This window comes from Dermacentor variabilis, chromosome 8 (genome assembly GCF_050947875.1).
Source record: "Dermacentor variabilis isolate Ectoservices chromosome 8, ASM5094787v1, whole genome shotgun sequence".
Taxonomy (NCBI): domain Eukaryota; kingdom Metazoa; phylum Arthropoda; class Arachnida; order Ixodida; family Ixodidae; genus Dermacentor; species Dermacentor variabilis.
Window position 1 is genome coordinate 8,603,370 of NC_134575.1, and position 22,502 is coordinate 8,625,871.

Below are 22,502 nucleotides of genomic sequence, written 5' to 3' on the forward strand. Positions count from 1 at the left end.
TTGTCTTAGGCACTCTTACGCATGGACAGTTTTCTCATTGGGTAACTATAGAAATGTTTACTCGTACTTTCCCTCATACGTACACTTGTTTGCAATTACCACACTTATGGTTACGTATAACTATAAGACAAATGAATAATTGCACAATACTACATAAAATCTGTTTAAATCATGTAATCTTTCTTACGTGTTTAAACATTTTTGATTTATTGCAACACATATGGTGTGCTTCCGACTCCTTGATTTTGACACGCATGGCCTTTGAGATTGAGTGTCAAGTATCAAAGGCCACACAATAACTCCCACACGTGAGGTTTATCACCATTTTAAAATGTTTGGTGGTGCTTAACAAATGTCAAGTGCCTTCATATACTTTGTATGCACTTTTTTCTACTGGATATCAGTTCATCCCTGAACATACTGTACCTTCTTGATTACTTCTCCAAAGTTGGAAACAAAGAAGTCGTTACTACAAAACTCACCCCAAATAGCTGCATTGACTGCTAGCCACATCACACGTCACCTTCATGAAAACTGTCGGTCTCGATGGCCAATTTTGTGTGAAAAGGGTCTTGGAGCTGGCATAGCTTGAAATGGTTAATTTCAGGGAAAGAAAAAGTCTGGACAGCATAGCGCCCAAATGCAAGGGCTTTTTTATGGCAGAATTAAATTCCTAGATGACTTCATGTTGTCCTCTGACACCGTGGCGATTGGGAGCCATAGAACTGTACACAATGGTGTTTCACACAGATGTCCACCAATGCATGTCGGTCCATAATGCTCAGGTAACACGCACACACACACACACATGTTCACAGTCGCATTATGTACATGGCTTCTCCACCTCACTCCCTCAGCCTGAGCACATCCCCAGACGTTGTCTTCACGCAAGTCACAAGGTTGGCCCCTATGGCATCGTAGACGAAATACCCAATGCCCAGTTTGGTCCCACGGGGTAACCGCCGACTCTCCAGTTCGGCACGTGATAGCTCTTGGTGCTTGGACCTTCGGAGCATCTGTAGGAGGGCAACACGGCCGCGGACGAGTGTCCTCAGGAAGCAGACTGTGCCAGGAATGCCGAGCCACCAGTGGTAGCCATCGCTGCCAATTCCACGTGGAACCAGCAGTCCCAAGTGCTCCAGTTCACTGCAAAGTGAGAAAAACGACCCAAGTGTAAAGAATAGGCCAGCCCAGAAGCCCAACCAAAGGGCATTTCACAAGATGTGAAAACACTGTTGGCAGGTGCGAATACTTTTCTTTTTTCCGCTGAAGCAACTTCTATCCAACTTCCTTTGAAATCATTCTGTTCCACTATGGTTAAAAACTAACACTGATGAGATGACAAATAGGAGGGGGCAGATACCTGCCATTGTGAGATTTAAAGTTTGTAAAAATCCTGCAAATGGAGGAGGGTGTATGTGTGGGAGGGGAGGAGAGAGTATGGCGTGCATTGTTGAGAACACACCTTTTCGAACCCCCATATGTATCAGTTTTATTATACATATAACTACAAGAATTAGCATACAAGCAGCAGCAAACCTGGAAGAGCAGAGAGAGAGAGAGAGAAAGGTTTAATGATACGAAATGCAGCAACATAATGTTTTCAGATTGCACTGACTTTTTCAGTGACTTGGCTGTTGCTAATTTCGCCCTGCTTAAAGGGAAGCTGAAGAGTCTGTCGAATTCAATAAGACGCTCATATACGGATGCGGGAACCTTATAAACCATGTAGGTAAAATTTGGGGGTTTTTTTTTTCAATTAGGAGCGACGTAATCGTCGGTTGAAATTGCGCTGTAGCTCCGCCCCCCTTTGAGTAAGCGAGCGGAGCGGAGACCGGAAACCGCGGTGTTATGACGTCAACTCTGCTTCGTTCCTTCGCAGCGTCCGCGACCGTGCCTGACCACGCTTGTTTCTGCGTGCGTGCCATCGTAATCTGCTTCGATCGACCCTGCATTCCTTTGTTGGTGCGTCTGCGTGTATGTAGAGTGGTAGTCAACGTGAGTGGTAGTCAACGTGGTAGTCAACAGATGAAGGTCACTACACGTACTGCATGAACCGGGAAGCTTTTCACGCGTTTAAACCGTCTTTGTAGATTGCCGACAGCTTTGGACAGCGCACAAATGCCGACGATCGCATCCCTGCTTACGTTCCACGAGGAGGCATGCAGGAACACAACACTACAGTTGTTTGACCGGAAACGAGCTCACTAGATCGGCGAAAGGTTGGCGAGATCACTAGATCGCTTTGCAAAAAACATACTTACCAAAGAGCATTTCCAACACGAGGAGATCCCAAGACTTTGCTTTCGTTCGCGTCGAAAGCACTGCTCGCACCAGCATCGTTTGCTTATTCGAGAGGCCGGCTCTTCGCAATCGGCTCGTACATGTAGGGAGTAACGCCGAACTCCTAAGAAAAACGCAGTCTCTCTAAATTTTCCATTACCGTCTCAGAAAAACAGCACCAAACTACCTGGCACCGCGCTTCATGTGTAGCGGCAGCGGTCGGCAGCGGCAGAGTTGACGTCACGAGGCGCACCGACCAATCACAGGCGGAAACGAGACGCGCGAGCTGGGCGTGTCCGCTGCTGCACTTTTCGTCGAAATAAAATATATTTGCGCTTTCTTTCGCTCAATTTCGATACGATATTCGAATTCGGAGGGTTGAAAACCATTATGTACAGATGTTAACTCATTTTTTCTGGAAAACCTTTCAGCTTCCCTTTAAGGAATTATATACAGAACAAACTTGCTGAATGCAAGTAGCTCACCATACCTGAAGTATGTAACGCAAGTACCACAGAACTACTTTCTTGCATTACCCCATCTATCAACACCTTTCAAACTTCCTTGGCAAATAACATTTATTTTTTACAAAACACGACACAACATAAAATCGTAAAACAAGCCCAAATTCATAAACATAAAAAAAAAATTGGGAGAGTTGGCAGGTATGGGGGGCACCATCACTTGCTGCTATGTGTGGAGGATAGTCATCTTAGGAATACACATATTCCACGAAATATACCAAGCTTGAATGACCAGAAACTAAAGCAAAACTGTATTGCATTTGCACAAAACGTGACTTTTTTTTCTTTTTTGTGAAATGACAGCTTGCAAAAGCAGCCAAGTTTTTGTGAATGCCAACCTGTAGTTGGCCTAGGCCAGGGCACAGGTGTGTACCCAAAGCATACTCGAGGCATACTCGAGGCACAGCTTAGTCTACTACCTTACCTGCAGCTGCCCCCACACAGGTCTCACATCTTTTCAGAGCATCATGCTATGCTAATATTCCATGGCTATGGCTGCAGCATTAGTTTGGGTTCATAGTGTTATGCTGTAACTGAATACTTTGCGTACAGTTTAAATCAGTTTCATGGGAAGGATTTGGTATCCGGAGTGTCAAAGAACTGGAGATGAGAGCTGCAAAATTTTGAGGTTGTGGCATAAAGAACATAGTCATAATTAATTGATAATAATCTAAAGCCAATATGGTGCCTGAACATGGCATACTGCTCAATGTCGGTTGGGGCAGGTGCACAAATGGCACAAAACATTTTAGACTCTCATTGCTCTGATTTATCTCGCTGTTGGTCGATGCCAAAATCACAATTTGAGCAGCTTGTATGCATTAAATCAGTGTGTGAACACTTGTGATGTGTGTAGTGCGCGACACAGTGTGATGGTTGGAGAGTACAAGAAGCAGACAACAAGTAGTGCACGCACCGAGGCGAATTCCGTGCTGGATGGAAAACAATGTCGAAGAGTGTCCGGCACGTGAACACGCGGAGCAAGAAAACTAAGAGAAAAAGCCAATCCAATCAGAAGAGACCACAGAGCTTCAAGCAGCCAATGAGCAAATGATGAATCGGCCAGAGTGGGAGAAAATGCGAGGCACGCTGGCAGAAGGGGGAGACGCAGTGAGAGTTCCAGGAAACGACGCCAGGAGAAGGTCGGCCACCGGACTAGGAGTTGAAGACAGGCCGAGCTATTAGGACTTCACCCGATCGGGGCCTCCTGCCAACCCATTCTGTGCGTCGCCAGTCTACCCGATCATGAACTGCTGCCCGAGGCCAGCGAGCTTCTGCGCCCGTGGGCAGTACGAGAGCAGTCGGGCTACAGGCCCGAGTTCTACGCCCAGCTGCCTGGCCAGAATGCCGCCGCCATCTGCTCATGCCGCCAAGCCGCCTGCCTTCCCTCTCCAAGCCAGAGCTGTCACGCTCTGGTCACCCGATCAAAGGTCCAACACCCCGACCTTTGGTGAGACTGGCGCCACTTCTCTAGTCGTCTTATCGCCGCTTCTCCCCGTCGAGACTATTATGCGCCCTTGCAGTTGTGGTTAGCCCGGACTCACGTAGTGTTAACCCCATACTAGCCCTAAGTGTGTTTCTTGCCGTGATGTCTCTTTGAGTGTTTATTTTATGCTTTATCCTTTTTCTAGTTTTATTAAAAGTTTGTGTGTGAGTTTTTGAAACAAACGGCTTTGTCCTCAATTGGTTTCTTGGAGGCTGCACCTCAGAGAACGGTCTGAACCCTTAAACAAAAGAACCTGCATCAGAACACTGCATTGCACAAATTACATTACAGCAAAGTGTCTCCTTTAGAGGACTAAGGCAACCTACTTCAGATATCAAGAAGCAGCAGGAAGATGTGTGCAGGACACTACTGGAACACCATGAAGCTGAAAGACATGATTTGGATGATGTGTTTGGAAGCAAATGTTGCACTGTTTCACAGTGCCATTTCCGGATTTTGTGCATCACCTATAAAATTTATTTTTACTGACCTTGAACAATTCTTGGGCCCCAGAGGATTGAGTCTGTATGCAGTCTTAAGCAATCCCAAGCATAATAACTAACAATGCATTGCCACATTATACAGTAAAATCTCGTTAAACCATACCCACTTGAACAGTAGTTTCGTTTTAAAGGTAGTAAATTCAAATCCCCGACTCAGTGGCCAGTGAACATAAAGCCCCAACCAGGCGTATGCGCCGGAACATGTCTACGCACGCCGAACAGCATCTGGGTGCTTACGGCGGCAGGCACGAACGCCGCTTCGTGTGTTGATGCGCAGCGGTGTCAAGACCTAGCACTGCTAGATTTCCTGCACCTGCATCAGAGGCTTCCACGCGCATCACCCGCGCGACGCTCTCCACGTGACCGTGGCAAGCCAACATAACTTACGGAACGACTCCTCGCGCAGCATGTAAGCTACGCGAGTTGTGAACGGTGTGCCATGCGTCTTTTGTGTTCAATCATGGCAGTCGTTGAAGTCTTCAGCCATAGCGGCTGCATTAAGTGATGCTGGGCCGATGCTGCTACAGGTTTCACCCAGATTCACAATATTCGCATTAAATCGCAGTTGAGCCTATTGAATCACTATGATTCCTGCAATATCTTTTAAAAATTAAAAAAAAAGCGCATTTTTAAGTTGGAACTTATTGTGCTATATTGGCCATCTTTAACACATTGCTTAAAGGGACACTAAAGTGAAACAATAAATCAGTTTAGACTAATGAAGCATTGCTTGAGAACCCTGCAGGCAGTCATTTAAAAAAAAATAGTTTGATTATTAGATGAGAAAATGAAGGTCCAAGTATCAGTATTTGAATTTCGCGCCGAAACCCCAGCGCCGGTACGTCAGCGTGACGTCAGGGATTCCAAAGTATGTTTTCGCATTTCGGCCGCGTTGGCTGAATAAAGGTTTCCGAAACTTGCCATGTTTAATATTTGGTTCCTTTAGAACACAATGTAGTCAATCTATACCGCTATATATAATTAGTAGGCCCTAGAAGATGCCATCAAAATCCAAGACGTCACAGCCCCCAGGTGTGGGAACTTAAGTAGGCGTCACCACCCGCATTTCGTTCTTGCGCTTTTTCTGGCGTACCAAACGTCTTATCGTTGTAAGAGTGGTGTTTTTGGTGTTGCAGAACGGTAATTTACTGATGCAGAAGAAATCATTTTTCACTTTAGTGTCCCTTTAACGTGGCCGCTGAGCCAAGGCTAGGCTACCTTGAACATAGCAACACTGCGCCGCCGTGAAGAAACGTGCATAGACATGCGGCACGTGCGGACATGTTCCAACGCGTACGTATGGTTGGGGCTTAATGCATTTTGTATCCACATAAACCATACCCGCTTATTGCGTACGCATCGGTTAACACAAAGTGTTTCCACTTTTCCCTGGCCACAAACCTGTATGAATGGCTCTAACTCTTCATGGATGAGTGTTGTCTATGGGCAACACAACAGAAAAAAATTACTTTCCTTGCCCAGTTTCGGTAGCGAGTAGAGTTTCCGGCTAAATGTCTTCAGACAACATTGCATGACAGGCAGCAAGCATAACTTGTTGGTTTAGAGCAAGAACACAGGACGAGGAAGAAGTAGTTTGGCACACAACTTGCTTTCTTTTGAAAGCACTATCACAGTAGACAGACAGATGCAAGATCATCAGCTGCAGTGGTATCACACAGGTAATGTAAAGCAAATGAAATGTACACATATGGTTTGACAAGAACTGTCCTTAACGAGTGTTGCCCTTAAAGGGTTAACAGAAGTGGTCCCATTTCACACAGGAATGTGAGCAGTTAAAATTAATCAATAACCCTGTTTGAATGATGCACTTTAAGAAACAAGACAGCTGCTTGCTTGTAGGAGAGCAAATCCCAACAATAAAGAAAGAAGGCTCACTTGATTTCATTATCACACAGGCTGTACTCCACGACCAAGGAAGTGTGGCTGTAGCTGATGTTCTGGGATCGCATCACAACTTTTTCCAGGAACTTCTCTGTTGGCAAGAAATGAAGAGTGGTCCTTTAGCATTCTGTTCTACAAGTAGCTTAAACCTAAACCTTTACTTATCATCTCCAGTTTTAAATTCAAAGGAAGATTAGCGTGCAACACTGCATCATTACAAAAACATGCACAACATTAATTCCTCCAGGCATGAACACTACTAAAAACAGCACAAGACTTCTATGCATTCAATTGGCATATTGCTATGACAGGCCAGATCACCTGACTATGCAACTAAAGTTATCTTGTGGACACAACTGCAATAGAAGATGCACTGGTGATGCATGCACAGGTAACACACGTAGTTTTGAACGGATAGCACATTTCTTATACTGTATTTTTTGTATATGTATTCACATATGTATTCTAGTTATTGTATAATCTTTGTGTGTACTCTCACCCCTTACACAATGCCTCTAGGGGCCTGTAAGGTATTCTTAAATAAAGATAAAAGGGTTGCTGCTCCAGTGACCACATATTTAGCTAAAATGCTAAAAGATTCCTGTGTCAGCTAAAGCTGTACCTGTCTAGTAACTATAATGTTTGCAGAAATTTAAAGCACAATATATGAGGACTAATCGCACATAACTATAAAGTGAATTACAACCTGAGTACGCATAACACAGGAGGTTTGCGACATGGTTGCATTGCTGCGTAGGCCCAACACAGAGAACTGGCCTATGTTGGAACTAGCTTGATGAAATGATAGAAAGGCTTAAAGAACATGCACCTTTACACTAGGTTACATCTTGTACAATAACTGGCACTTGCCTACTGCTGGATTATGTCCACTCCGCTGCCGCACATAAATCAGGTAGTCCTCTGTAAAGAGCACTGCTGCATCCGTTTCGTGCGGCCCCAACTGGAAAACCCGTATCTCACCACGATCCGTCATCTCTGTCTGCGGACATAATGCACATGTCACAAGTGAGCCGTCTGTGGCCCCACGCAGAACCCACCTGGTTACTGTGCGACCGGGCTAGCTCAGAATCCATTATAAAAACAGCGCACTGGCGAACGGAAGGCTGACAGAAGAAACAAAACAGTGCTTGCGTTTGTCTCCTCTGCCAATTTTCCGTCCACAGATGCACTGCTTTTGTAATGTGAACTTGTACAGACTTTTTTAAAAAGAAAAGGCTACTACTGCTGCATGGTGTGAGCGATATACCATGGGATCAAATCAGTAATGATAACCTTATTACTTAAAGAAGTTATGACTATTAGGCAACCCATACAGGCAGCAGTGGTCAATAATCACAGGATATGCAAGTGGAGACTATTGGTACAATACGATAAACAGCGTTACAAAATGACAATAAGGCTTTCAGGAATGTTACTATATGTAAAATGCAGCAATGACAAGCATACCCTCGTTGCTGTCCGCCATTTGAACTCTGTAAGACTTGAAGTAGCATTGAAGTGAACTGCAAACAGCCAGCCTGCAGGACTTTTACGGACAACATGATTTCATACTGCTGAGTTATATGCCACTCTGACTGCAAACTATCTTGGTAATAATCTATCTGCTTCCAAGCTTAAGTAATCACAAGTATGTTTCTCAGACTATGCTCCACAGACTTTACACGTTTAAAAGTTGAAGTACTGCATGGTGTGGAATACCTATAGGCAAGGCCATACAGGAATACATTTGTAAGGTGGCTAGTGTGCTTAAAAAAAATTCAACTATTGCAATTCTTTAACACAATTTTTTTAACATCCCAAATTAGACAGCAAAATTAGCACCACAATGATTGTTGCTGCAACGAAGCAATATTTCCAGCTGACACTAGCTGCTTTCGACATGCAAGTGAATGCTGCTCAGAATGTTTAAGTGACTGCTTTCAGCGCTAGCATTTGTGAGCTTATTTGAAAATTGTTGGTGAATATAAATATAAATATGTAAATGCATAAAAAGTAACGTAAGAGATGGTGCACTCCGGAAAAATTGTCGCAAGTAAGTCATTGATGCATGGCATTAATTGTAGCATGTCAAGTTGTCATTAACGGCTTTACGATAGCCGGACTGTTAGCCAGACTGGCTTTACGATAGCCAAACTGCTGCAGCAAAGATGTTGGACTTGGAAGGCGATGACCTTGACAAGCCATTTGTTAAACCCAATGCACTTGACTTGTTTTGTTCAGACAGCTATCATTGTATAACGATGCACTGTTTCTTTTCTTTTTATTTTGTACTTACCACTCCTTTCTGTAATGCCTTCAGGCCAGGAAAGTATTCAAATAAATAAATAAATAAATAAATAAATAAATAAATAAAGAGCAACCTTCCTGGGCTTTACAACTGACTTCTTTACAGTCTAATAAAGGACTGACTGCTCTCTAATAAAGTAATAAATAGGGTAAAGTTGCTTCTTTCCTCCTACAGCATATCACACATACATGCCTTTTTTTCTGCGCTAGTCAGAATAAGTTCTCTTTAAGAATGGGATTGGTTGATCTAGAGTAGCTCTTATTGTTCTGTGATTGACACAGCATGTTGACATGACAACTTGTGATATTTCAACTTCCATTAGCTTCTTCAGATCGGCTCACCTCATAGCACACTGTGCCTAAAAGGCCCAGATTTAACCTAAAGTTAATCAAAACTTCATCATCATCACACCATGCTGCAACGACAGCTTGCCTCCAGTTAGAATAGCGTGAGGCAGCCATGCAAACCTGAACAAATTTCCAATGCCCCCTCTTGCTGAAGCCATGAAGCTACCTGGCAAGCCATGGCGGTATGGCTGCCATTGTCAATATGTATAAACACTGGTTTTCAGCCATTATAGTGACATAAAATAGTAAATGTAACAGCACTACCACAGTATGGCATGTTGTTCCCCATCCCGCTCTTATTCAGCTCACCTCATGTTTCAGTAGGTCATTAAGATTAGTGAACGCTAATTTATATGCTTACCCAAATGAATGTGTGTGCAGTCGAAAATAAACTTCAATGCAACACTAAATTCAAGACATGTGGTACAGTTTCTGGACTAAAACATGCTCGATGCAAAGCCTACTTCTGGGGGAAAAAAAAAAAGAAAGATATATACAAAAAGGAAACGAAAAAGGTGGTGTGGAAAAATACGAATTTTTGCAACATTTTTTTTTATAAGTAACATATGCAAATAGGTTCTAGATGTAATGGCATGTTGTTGCTAAGGGCAAGCAAGCCAATTGTGAAGATGTCTGTTTTGGTTTAATGGTAACGTCCCTGCAGCTGTAATAGAAGGACTGAGCACAGAGTTGCCGTACGTCTCACGAGAGGTGTAGAGGCTCAACTGGACAAAGTACCCTTCAGCGCAACACCACCTGTGACCTGGGTACAGAAAATAAGGGCCTGCACATGCAGTACTAAAACATAACTATAAGTTACTGTTGGCTAGTAACTGGTTACACATGCCCCAAATACTGTAAATTGTAAGGCATGCTGTACTCACTACCAATATTCTACAACGTTTCCCCTGCAGACAATTTGGTGACAGCGCATCCTCGAAAACGACTTCGTTTGGTTTTCCACGGCCCGTTTCTGTTAAATAGAGCCTTTAAGAGAGTGTCTTTCGGTGACGGCGGCCGTTACACAAACACTATCGACTGGGTCTGGTGGCTTACCAACGCCTTATCGACGTCTACTCTGTTCTGGACCATGGCGTAGAGCTGGTGCCTCATGGCAATAGCGGGAAAGCCGGCCAAGAACTTGTCCGACGGGAATATGGAGCGTAGCATCTGCAGCGCTGACTTTGTCTCTCCGGCGACGCGCTGGCTCCTCAAATCGAGGTGGAGCCTTCGCAGCACGGCCGCGTCTGCGATTACAAGTTCATTTCGCACGCTGTGAATTTTGCCACAATCGGGCGACAGGCCCAAGTCAATCGTCGTAGGGAAAACAAGATAAACAGGCAAAACATGCAAGTCGCGCAGTTAGCAACAGCGGCCATCTAAAACGGGAAGCCAACGGCACAACTGCGTCGTAGTGCCTACCTTGGCAGTTGGCGATCGAAAACGGTTCGGCCGAGCAGCAGAGGCGTTTCCTGGCCCGCATGAGTCTTTTCTGATTCATTGCCAGCACGCAGAGCGTTGACGCGAGGCCCAATGCGCCCCGATCGCCTGTGTGTGCTAGCGGCTTACGTGATGCCTAGGGAGATTCGATTTCCATCGGGCTACAAAAAAACATATACATAAAAAGCAAACAAAAGGCGACTTCCCTTGTGGGCATACTGGAATTTGGCGTATCTGTGGCTTCAGCCACCCCACAATTTGTAAGTTATGTATGCACCTAGTCGTTCAGAACATAGCCGTAACATACATAGCGTATAATAGTCTTAGCAAATACGGAAAAAGGATGCCAACTCCATTTCAGAAGATAAATGTAAAGAAACCACCATGAACACGGCATTGTGTGCAGACGACAGCGCCGTCTGAAACATCCGTCAGAACTGGTGGAAAATAAAAAAAAAGAAAAAAGTGCACAGAAATCTTTTTATGCCATATTTTTATGCTAAATTTTGGTAGGTGTTGTCCAGATAGGTCCATCAAGATTTACAACTGTTTTCAAGGTACGGAGATATGTGCGTTTTCCACTTAATGATCGTTTGTTCTAACTCAAATTTTGCAGAAAAATTGCATTTCGTGGTCCAGATAGTTCACTATAGGACTTCGTTCGCACTGTTATACCTGCCTTGTTTGTCAAGAAAAAAAAGATGCAAAGTTGCCTTCATCAGCACTCCTCCCGTTGTCCAGATTGCATTCCTTAGTCTTCAAGGCTACGCTTTGCTTAACTATAAACGCCGGAAGTAGCAAGATGAGGCTTATAGCGCGCGAAAGGACGAGGACACCATGGAGTACACAAACTTGGTACACAGAAGCGCTGACGTTTACTTCGAGAAGAGAACCAAATATACACTCTAAGAACAGTTTACACCCTTTGGCTTGCCCCTTCTGCCACACAAGAATAATCGTCATCTGCCTTGATGCGTTTCCTTTCTTTATCGCTGCAAGCCCGGAACTTTCCAGTGACGAACGGCACGCGCGTTATCAGAAGGGGCACTCCAAAGGGTGTAAACTGTTCTATGCTGATAACGCGCGTGCCATTCGCTACTGGAAAGTTCTGGGCTCGCAGCGATAAAGAAAGGAAACCCATCAAGGCAGATGATTATTTTTGTGTGGCAGAAGGGGCAAGCCAAAGGGTGTAAACTGTTCTTAGAGTGTATACACTCTACACTCTTAGAAAATGTTGCACCCTTTGGGGCGTATCTTGTCCCACAACGATAATCGTCATCTGTCTTCCCGCGTTTCCTTTCTTTAACGCTGCGAGCCCGGTACTTCCCAGTCACGAACGGCATGCGCGTTATCAGTGTGACGCAGCATTCTCGACAGGAAAGTAGCGAGCGCCGAGTTTTCAGGAAAGGAAACGCAAGCAAAGCAGACGACGATTATCGTTGTGGGACAAATATACACCCCAAAGGGTGCAACCGTTGTAAGAGTGTAAGAACAGTTTACACCCTTTGACGTGCCCCTTCTGCCACACAACGATAATCGTCATCTGCCTTGATGCGTTTCCTTTCTTTAACGCTGCGAGCTCGGAGCTTTCCAGTAACGAACGGCACGCGCGTTATCAACATAGAACAGTTTACACCCTTTGGAGTGCCCCTTTTGAAGTGTAAAACGGTTGCATCCTTTGGGGGTGTGTATTTGTCCCACAACGATCATAGTAATCTGTCTAATTGCTTGCGTTTCCTTTCTTGAAAACTCGGCGCTCGCTACTTTCCTGTCGAGAACGCTGTGTCACACTGATAACGTGCAAGCCGCTCGTGACTGCGAAGTACCGGGCTCGCAGCGTTAAAGGGAAACGCAGGCAAGACAGATGACGATTACCGTAGTGGGACAATATAATCCCCAAAGGGTATAATTTTTTATGAGTGTACTTCCAAGTGACGAACAGCATGCGCGTTACCAGCATTACAAGAGCATTCCCGAGAGGAAAGAAGCGGGCGTGGCGTATTCAAGAAAGGAAACGCAAGCAAGGCAGACGACGGTTGTCCGTGTGGCAGATATACACCCCATGAAGGGTGCACATTTTGCATACACTCTTAAAACGGTTGCACCCTTTGGGGTGTATTTGTCCCACAACAATAATCATCTGCCTTGCTTGTGTTTCCTTCCTTGAAAACTCGGCTCTGGCTACTTTCCTGTCGAGAATGCTGCGTCACACTGATAACGCGCATGCTGTTCGTGACTGGGAAGTACTGGGCTCGCAGCGTTAAAGGAAACGCGGGCAAGACAGATGGCTATTATTGTAAGATACGCCCCAAAATGTGTAATTTTTTCTAAGAGTGTACACACTCTTAAAACGGTTGCACCCTTTGGGATGCATATTTGTCCCGCAACAATAATCGTCATCTGCCTTTACTCTAAAAACAGTTGCACGCTTTGGGGTGTATATTTGTCCCACAACAATAATCATCTGTCTTGCCCGAGTTTACTTTCTTTAACGCTGCGAGCTCGGAACTTCCCGGTCACGAACGACATGCGCGTTATCAGTGTGACGCAGCATCCTCGACAGGAAAGTAGCGAGTGCCGAGTTTTCAAGAAACGAAACGCAAGCAAGGCAGATGACGATTATTGTTGTGGGACAAATATACACCCAAAAGGGTGCAACTGTTTTTAGAGTGTTACTTGCGTTTCCTTTCTTGAAAGCAGCGCCAGATTTCCCTCTAGGTAATGTAGTGAGAAACTCTATGGCGGGCGCGGCGCATTCAAGAAAGGAAACGCAAGCGAGGCAGATGACGGTTATCGCTGTGTGGCAAATAGTTGTTTGAGATGTACTTAAACATCGGTACTTGCCTGCATTTTGCAGGTCATTTTGTAGAATAAAGCAGGAACTGCTTTCGGCTACGAGCAGATTTTGCAGACGGGTGCCAAGGCTGATACGACACGTTGCGCCATCTGGCGGATGGCGAGGAAAACAACTCAGGTCGGGAAATAGGAGAGAAGCGCGCTTGCTCGTAGAGAGGCGGCTACTCGTTTTGCGGTCCGGTCATGGTGTAAGAATTCTTACACAGTGGGTTCGATTAAAGGCATTTTCCCCTCACAATCACTTTAATCACCTTTTTTTCTTTATGCCGAAGAGAGCGGGGGGGGGGGGGGGGGGGGGGGACTTTAACAAGGCAAGCAGCAGTGCTAAAGCTTTAAATTGAATGACAGGACATGAAATGTTGCCTTGTTGCGGAATTTTAGCGGTACATGTTAAATGTACAAACTTGCAAATATGCTCTGTGCTTCATTTTGTCAAATTACAGCTCAATTCAGGGATGGGAGCAGTGTCAATCTGCATAACAGCAGCTCTTTTTCCATCTAGCCAGCCATGAGATGTCTAAGTGTTATTTATTGTATTGCACCTTCCATTTCTGAAATAACAAAGAAAGAATAAAGCTTCAATGGAAACGGTCCCTCTCATTATGCTATATCAGATATCACTAACAACAATTGAAGAATTACAACGTTGATTGCTTTCCTCAAGTAATTTGTTTGAATAGAGGTATGATGCAGATAGCCCATCTGATCAGTGTCACCTGTTTAGGGCGCTCTGATGCAGGAATATTTTCTAAGGTTTTAAGGTCTAGGATGTTATCTAATGTGCCAAATAAAAATTAAATGTTGTTTCAGTAATCCTTTGTGGAGATAGAAGTTTCCTTCATTTTGCTGTTTTTTCTCTGTCACATGTCCGGCTGCTATTGGGCCTTGTGAGGAAGCTGACATGCTGCAAGGATTATCAAAGCATCTGTCATGCTTTGCTGCTGCGTGAGCATCAGAAGTGGATGAAGATGTTGCTGTGTGCAGCGGATGCATTGTTCATGGCATTGACCAACTGCAGTTTTTAAATATGCTCTTGGGACATATTTTGCAGTCAGGCACGATTAAGGATAGGAGGAGGAGGAATAAACTTTTATTGTAGAACCAGCACTTTATGATGGCCGGGCCTAAGCCTCCCACGAAGGGACGTCGAGGGCTTGCCTCGCCGCCGCCTCGCGGGCGTGCTGGGTCGCCCAGGTTTGGTCGTCGAGGGCGGAGCTCCGCAGAGCCTCATGCAACCTCGACGAGAGAGTCGTGGTGTCAGTCTGGGTGTACTGTGCTGGGCACTCCCATAGCATATGCGGAAGCGTAGCCGGGTGAATTCCACAGCACCGGCAGTTGGGCGTAGTGTAGACGTCCGGAAATATAAGGTGGAGGCGGGCGGGTGAAGGGTACGTGTTTGTTTGTAGTAGACGCAGGGTGGTAGCCTGCGCCCGGCTGAACTTTGGGTGAGGCGGGGGGAAGATTCGGCGACTGAGGTGAAAGGCCTTAACGAGATCGTTATAAGTTGTCAGACTGTCCCTGGTGTCCAACTCATCTCCAGTGACTCCGGCGCGGTTGACTAGACCTCGCGCAATGGAGTGGGTGACCTCGTTGAGATTGGGGAGGTGTGGGTGGACAGGGCCCGCATGGGCCGGGATCCATGTTAGGGAGATTATGCTGTCTTTAGAGTGTGGTGCCTGGCAGAGGATGCGAAGAGCTTGGGGAGAAATACGGCCTTTGCTGAAGTTAGTAACGGCTGAGCGAGAGTCACACACTATGGTGTGACAGGTGGGATCTAAAGTGGCCAGGGCGATGGCCACTTCTTCAGCCGTCTCGGAAGTGGGGGTAGTGACGCTGCAGGCGTGGTGTAGGGCTCCATCGCGTGTGGCGACGGCCACAAATCGTGTGCCATGGGAGTATTGGGCTGCATCAACAAATGTGACGCCAGGTACGTGGGCAAGGGCTTTTATGATAGCTCCGGCCCGAGCTTGGCCCCGGGCCCTGTTATATTCAGGGTGCATATTTCTAGGGATAGGGTCTATGTAGATCCAGCTACGGATGTCGGTCGGGATCGGTTGTTTGGGGCCCTGTTGCTGATGGTAGGTGAAGCCAAGCGTGGACAGAATAAAGCGCCCCGTTTCAGTAAGGGTGAGCCGTTCAAGCTGAGAGCGTTGTTGGGCTTCAATGAGTTCGGAAAGGTTGTTGTGAACTCCCAGTTGGTTGAAGAGTTCAGTGCTGGTGCAATGCGGGAGCCCAAGTGCTTGCTTGTAGACCCCTCGTATGAGGGTGTCGAGCTTGTTTTGCTCAGCCCGGTACCAGTTGAGGTACGCAGCAACGTACGTAATGTGGCATATGACAAAGGATTGGACGAGTCGGAGAAGGCTTTCTTCTTTGAGTCCTCCTCGTCGGTTAGATATACGTTTAAGAAGTCGTAGGGTGTTTTGCGATTGGGCACAGATCTTGTTGAGAGCCAAGGCGTTGGAGCCGTTGGTATAGATGGTGAGACCGAGAACCCGGATACTAGGGACGTGTGGGATAGGACTGCCATCTTGAAGGCGTAGGATAAAAAAAATACTTAATACAATCAGAACACAACAGAGTCAAAGCCAAGCACTAGTTCACAATCCTTTCATTATGAAGCTGCAACACACAAATACATATACAAACAGCTACAAATAAGGGCAGCAAATGAGCTGGGTACAAGTGCATAATACATGTGGTTGCACAAGGCTGTTTGCTACCAGCAAAACTTAATCTATGTACAGAATAATTTTGACTTCTTCGAAGTGCCACACAACAAATACAAAAGTTGCATAGACAAGAATAAATATACTGCTGAAAGTATTGCGAATAGAAAAATATCCACCTATAGACATTGCAAGAAATGCTATGATGCTCAAAATAACAAATTTGCAACAGAGGACTTGCAATCACCATGACACTGGAAGTAATGGCAAAATGTCTATGGCAGCTGATTAAACAAAATGGCAAGTGATAGCACCCAACGATAGTAAAAGAACCTCTTCGTGCCTCAGGACAATACAGTCAAGTCGTTTCACTATCATGATCATGCCCGAGGAGGAAATGAAGTATTAAAAGAGAGAGGAGAGTAACTTAAAGGGCAACTCTGGCGTTTTTTAACCATGTTTGGATATTGTCATCTTCAAATGGCACTGGCAGTCGTGTCACCAGTAAGGTGGTTCAATTTGCTTAGAAATTCATCAATAATTTTAGATAATTAATAAACAGGATACTGAAACTGAAACGGGTAGCTGTTGCATGTGACGTCACAATGAGTTGATGATGTCAGACCCTACACTACCATAATGCAAACCACAGAATGCATGCTAAACACGCAGTACATGTGGCGCTAATGCCAAGGAAGCGAAGCTGATGTCTCCCGATGCCGCAGGTAGCTTCTACAGATTTTGTGAACAAGACAATGGCGATTTCAGTGACAGTGGCGGTGTAGTCTCAGACGTCACAAACACAGAGTGGCCAGTAAAAAGTCACGAGTCGGGAACACAATCAATCCTTAAAATTCATTTTCAGAAAAACTAAATGACTTGGAGCCGTATTTTTTGGCAGAGATAATCAGAGTGCAAATTCAAAATTTTGCTAAAATCAGAGGACATAGAAAAATCACCGGAGTTGCCCTTTAATGTACAGGTAGTGCACCATTGCAAAATTGGGTCTGGGAATATTTATTGTTTTAAATACGAATAAAAAATTTTTTGCTATCCAAATGTGAAAAGAATTTGTTCAATTCATATCCAGTTTAGCATTCAATATTCAATGTGGCTGAATCACCACAACTTGCATGAGGCATACATTTTCTGCTGCAGGAGATACTGCTTCCACAGGAGATCACAGTTTCTTAAATTTGATTTCTTGCATGAAGAGTTGCTCTGAACTAATAAAACATGCACTTATGTCACGACTGCTCTACAGAGTTGTTCTCGAATTAGTTTGCAGTATTGGCATTTAGAGGAAACAAAAACCTTCATTTGAAAGTATAACCAACCTTATTGGTGCATGAGGCTGTGCGCGTGCTGCAATGCTTTCATTTTTATGTACACAGAAACTACAATATTACTGCTCATATACAAGCTCCACAAATGAGCATCCGTTGATTCACTTCCAGTTGGAAGCTATAGTACACTAATTAACACTAACTGCTGGCTTTTTATTTCTTGGTCCTTTACCTATTTTCATATATAAACATACCCAGTTAGGCTGCTCAATATGTGAAGCAACCTTTTTGTGAACATTTAAGTGTTATTGGAAAACTTAGTATGCAAGCACTCCTAGAAGAATGGCAATTTAATTACAGATATGAAATACAAGACAAATTTAAAAATTCTGGAACAGTTCTTGTACAGTAATGCACATTATGGAATGTTTGTTTAATGGTAGGAAAGCCAATGCAGCTACTAGATAAGTCACATGATTTCTGCTGAAACTTTCTGCAAGGAAATCATTTTCCCCACTCACAACGGCAAACTCTGCTTTCATGATGTCAATAGCAAATTCTTTAGCAACACCTGCCGGATGCTTAAAACCTGGAATGATGTTCGAGTAAAAGGTAAAAAAAAAACTTCCCTCTAAAAATAGTGTAAAACGGCTCGAGACAGAGTATGGCTCAAAGCTTTCTGAATTTATATTTGCTAGATTAAAATGTGAAACACATGTGCTGGACGGATGGGTCATTAAGTAGCGACAATTTTTTTATCTATCAAAATGACTTTACTTTTGTTATATTTAAAGGGTAGAATAGTGGTACCAAACAGGCACGGACAGACTGCAGCTGAAGTATGAGCTAAAATAGCAAAACCGGGCTATAATTTAGGCAAATTTCGAAATTATATGCACTTACAGTAAGCAAATAAAGTACCACTTCACTTACTTTTGAGTATATCAAAAACATGCTCGTTGCAAAGCTGAAAAATTAAACAAAGATGCTGCATAAGCAAAGTAATCCATTAGGTTAATTGCACAATATGGCACACACTTGCTAAGTTAAAGTGCCTGCTACACAATAAATACAGAACAGATGAAATCAATTTACAGTCAAAGCTCAATAATGAGAACATCAATATTTCAAATTTTTGTGCAATGCAAACCAATTGTCACCAACCAGAGAAACTGCGTAAAATACTGTAAAATAGCTCCTGATTTCAAGCATAACTCGCTTCCGCTAATGCACATGCTATCGTATGTTTGCTGTCAGCTACTTTCCCACTCAGGCCACAGATGGCAAGAAGCGAAAGAAATACGTATTGCACCCCCCTCCCCCCCCTCCACACACACACAAGAAGCGAGCCAATAGCAGCATCAGCTGGCCTTGGTATCTGGCATAGTAAGAGGCCCCCAAGCTAGTGCTGTTTCATAAACTAGTACAATGTCATGCATCACGCCCCTCCTGACACACCTAAAGGTTCATGCCATGATTCAGGTTCTCCCCACAAATCCCCTAGTGTGCTGGCAGGCACTGACCCATCCTCCTCTCTTGCAACAAGTTCTGGGTGCCACTCGAGTGAACCAAAGCCTTCGCCCAATTTCCTCCGAAGATCCAAACTACATACCATATCTCCCCATCCCGTTTCATGCTCCCAGCTCTTATTTTCTTACAGCAATCATTTGCAAACCTTTTGTTTTCTGGGAAGCTCCTAACAACATTTTGCTCAACATTTAACAACTGCTACTAAGTAATTTTAGAAATTAGCCAGCGCTCCTTTATAACATGCCTGAGCACCTATAAACAAATTTTCAAATTCCAGCAATTTTCACCTTGTTTGGTTTCTTGCAATAACTGGCTCTTTGATATGCCTTGAACTCACTGAACCCTTTCATTATGCAAGAAACACAAAAGTGCAATTCTTGGAATGAGCTATTAACAGATGGCAAACTTTTATGACCAGAAGGGCTCTGGTGGAATGTGTTGTAAAAAGGAAATGCTGCAAATCTGCTATACCAGAGCAGTAGAGGGTCACCAGCGAATGCATGTTCCCGCAACTGACTAATCCAGTACAAAGGGAGACAAATAAATTATTGTATGTGTGTATACTTTTTTCCTGTCTTTGTGTGCTACAACTTTGTTATGACGAATTAACTAGTACCAGCACAGCAGTTCCAACACAGGCTGTGAGGGTGTTGATTTCAAAACGTTTTTAAGCAGTTAAAGCAATGTTTCCTTCTGCCTCGGTGGCATTTCTAGCCCACGGCAAGCTTGCACTAGTGCACCTAGCCGTAGCTACTTCATTGGGCACAGAAATGCTGCCGTCGTTTTGAGACGGGCACCAGTAACAAATACACTTCTTTATCCATTACCAATAGCATTCGTAAATGCGGCAAAAATGCTCAAGCAAGTGCAATGGCTTTCTGGGAAGTTGTGGTTGCTAATGAAACACTGGCCAAAAGCTCAGAAGTGAAATGGTGAACAAGTGCGTGCTGTCCTATGTCTGCAGATGGCAGCTTTCCTGGCCAAGCTCGCTGGTAGGGCAGCACGCACGTACTAACCGCATTAAGGGCAACAAGCTGGGCTAGTTGGTTTGGTGTTTATGCTGAACCTATGTGTGGCATACCCTTCAAGAGTTGACCAAATCAGGCAGTTCTGGCTCAATATTCATGAACATGTTGTGTTTCAGCTAAACAACATGCCACTCTTTCAATTCCCTACATTAAGCAATTTTTGTGATGGGTGATTATGTGTCAAAGAACAGTTGCTTACTGTTTCGTTTACAAGGAGTGCGCTGGCCATGTCACCTTTATGAATATGATCAGACTGATGCGTGAATTCGGTGAAGGGAGTGTCTCAGGGTCTGCTGTCACTCAAGTGTTGTGATATGTGAAAGAATCGACTGAATCCCTTAACTAAGAGAAAAAGCACTCACTCTGGCCCTAACATTGTGAATTCTGATTGTGTGCATGTTCGGCCTTTATGAATCAGTGCTTCGCATTTATTGTTGTTGAAATGAGCAAGACACTGTATATGCTACTGCTATATACAGTCTGCATGAAAATGAGCAGATGGACGGATTCTGGGTTCTCTGTCACTTCCAGCAAATGGTGGGGCTTTTATTTTAGCTTTGGTGTAAAAAAATTGTGCTTTTTCAAGCTTTTCCTAATGCACCACTTGTTCAATTTCCACGTGTAAAATTCTGCCCTAACTTTCTCCTGTGTTTGCCCTGCAGAGAATTCAAGTCGGGAAAAGTTTTGCCTCGCTTGGGCTTTAGTGACATTGTGGGAAACACATTACACCACACAAATGTAATATAACTGTTGAGGCACTTAGTGTCAACAACACTTCTAAAGGCATGAGAGTATGATTACAGATAAAATTACTAAAAGTAAGACAAATAATTCTGTCACAATATGGCATTACCAAAGTAGCTCCACACACGAAGTGATTAGCCACTGCTTGTTACATGGAAGATGAACACGACGAGTCTTCTTCAAAAGAAGAAAACATGAGGGCATAACAGCAAACTTGTTTTCGCTGCTGTCACACTGAGCAACAATCAACATACATGGCATCTCAATAACCAACTGCACAATGTGTCCTATGAGAATTCTAAGTGGCTATGAAAAACCCTTGGCAGTGAATGTTCCAAAAGTAAAATCACCCTGCATTTCATTATTTCATTTTCTACTACCATAAAGCTTCTTCATTAAGAAGCTAGCAAAAGCGCTATTATCACCAACAGAGCACAAGTTGGCGCCGCTCCTAAAGTAATGTCTGCCTTGCTAAAAAAATAACAAGTACTATTTTATCCTACAGATGAAGGCAAGGCACACTATTAGCTTGTAAAAGGCAGCACACCAGCAATGTAGCTCACATGTTGATCAGGACGGAGTGTCTTTGTTCATGCAACTGTGGCTTCAACGACAATGATGTAGCTTGCGGGTGCGAATGCACAGCGAACAACAAGAACAGTCGCTAATGTAGACTGTACTATGAACACGTGTAAACAGGCAGGCATCTTTCCTTTCGTACATGCTGAATCTGCTCCTATGTTAACTATTTTTTTTCAGAAAGTAGAGGCAAGGAAAGCTTTCAAATTGCCCGTGGCAAGACCCACCTCAAAGGGCACACAATGCATGGACATTGATTCAGTTTTTTCAGCGAATAGTTCTTCCACACGCAAAGGGCATTCTCAACACGGAAGAAAACAAGCCTCTGAAGTGAGTGGAAAACTGCCTCATACGAAAGACGAAAAACCAGGAAGTGGTGCCCGTGAACCAGCCATGTTGTTGAGAACCACACGTCCACCATTAAGGCACATGGCAGCGCTGCTTTCCTGCTCTGAGTCGGTGTAACTTGGTGGCTTAGCAATACGCTGGCGCTTCCAAGACTGTCGTAATGTGTCATTGACATTTGCATAGTGGTTGACAAAAGAGTGTGGGTCACCCTTGGTGTCGTCCTCGCTGTCCGAGCCCTGAAAAACCCACAAAGAGACCATTAGCAGATTCTGGTTATACAGTTGAAACCCTCGATAACGAAATCCTGTGACTACAAAATTCTCACGACAACGAAATGTTTTTGTATTCCTTGTGAATGCTTATAGGATTGAACACATTTCGTACCTTTCAACAATGAAATGTCGCTGTACTATAATTCTGCGTCAACAAAATTCGGCAGAATGTAACCCCGCATATTACCTACTCGTGCAAGGCTAGCAGGCTCCAAAACGTGCTCACATGCAATTGCTTTGCAATAAAATTGCGTAAAATACCACCAAATTACACTTGCGTGGGTGTCACCATTTCTGTTTACAAAAACAACCAAGCGCAGGAAGCGATTGCGCCGAAAACATGTCGTGGCCGCCATCGTGTTTGTTGATAACCTGCTTGAAGCAGCACAAATGTTGCTAC

At 44.2% G+C, this 22,502-nt stretch overlaps 2 protein-coding genes across 4 annotated transcripts in view; both read right to left on the reverse strand.

The window, feature by feature from the left end:
* Positions 1-619: 619 nt before the first annotated feature.
* On the reverse strand, positions 620-11,210 carry LOC142589583 (winged helix repair factor 1-like). Its single transcript, XM_075701061.1, has 5 exons — positions 10,776-11,210; positions 10,410-10,600; positions 7,569-7,698; positions 6,693-6,789; positions 620-1,146 (listed from the first exon to the last, which is right to left on the reverse strand). Exons 1-5 carry the CDS (start codon positions 10,852-10,854, stop codon positions 846-848), a joined length of 798 nt encoding a protein of 265 aa, XP_075557176.1. The 5' UTR covers positions 10,855-11,210; the 3' UTR covers positions 620-845.
* A 5,031-nt stretch (positions 11,211-16,241) lies between these two features.
* sdk (sidekick cell adhesion molecule) overlaps positions 16,242-22,502 on the reverse strand; it is a 144,098-nt gene continuing 137,837 nt past the window's right edge. For all 3 annotated transcript variants that reach the window (XM_075701064.1, XM_075701063.1, XM_075701062.1), the window contains one exon: positions 16,242-22,066. In XM_075701064.1, coding sequence (XP_075557179.1) covers positions 21,830-22,066 — 237 coding nt within the window. In that variant the 3' untranslated portion in view covers positions 16,242-21,829. The remainder of the gene's footprint in view (positions 22,067-22,502) is intronic.

Coding starts and splice junctions, on each gene's coding strand:
- LOC142589583 (XM_075701061.1), bottom strand. CDS start 10,854: ATGAATCAGAAAAGACTCATGCGGGCCAGGAAACGCCTCTGCTGCTCG. Junction 10,601..10,775: donor TTCGATCGCCAACTGCCAAG/GTAGGCACTACG, acceptor TTGTAATCGCAG/ACGCGGCCGTGCTGCGAAGG. Junction 1,147..6,692: donor CTGTGTGATAATGAAATCAA/GTGAGCCTTCTT, acceptor CTCACTTTGCAG/TGAACTGGAGCACTTGGGAC.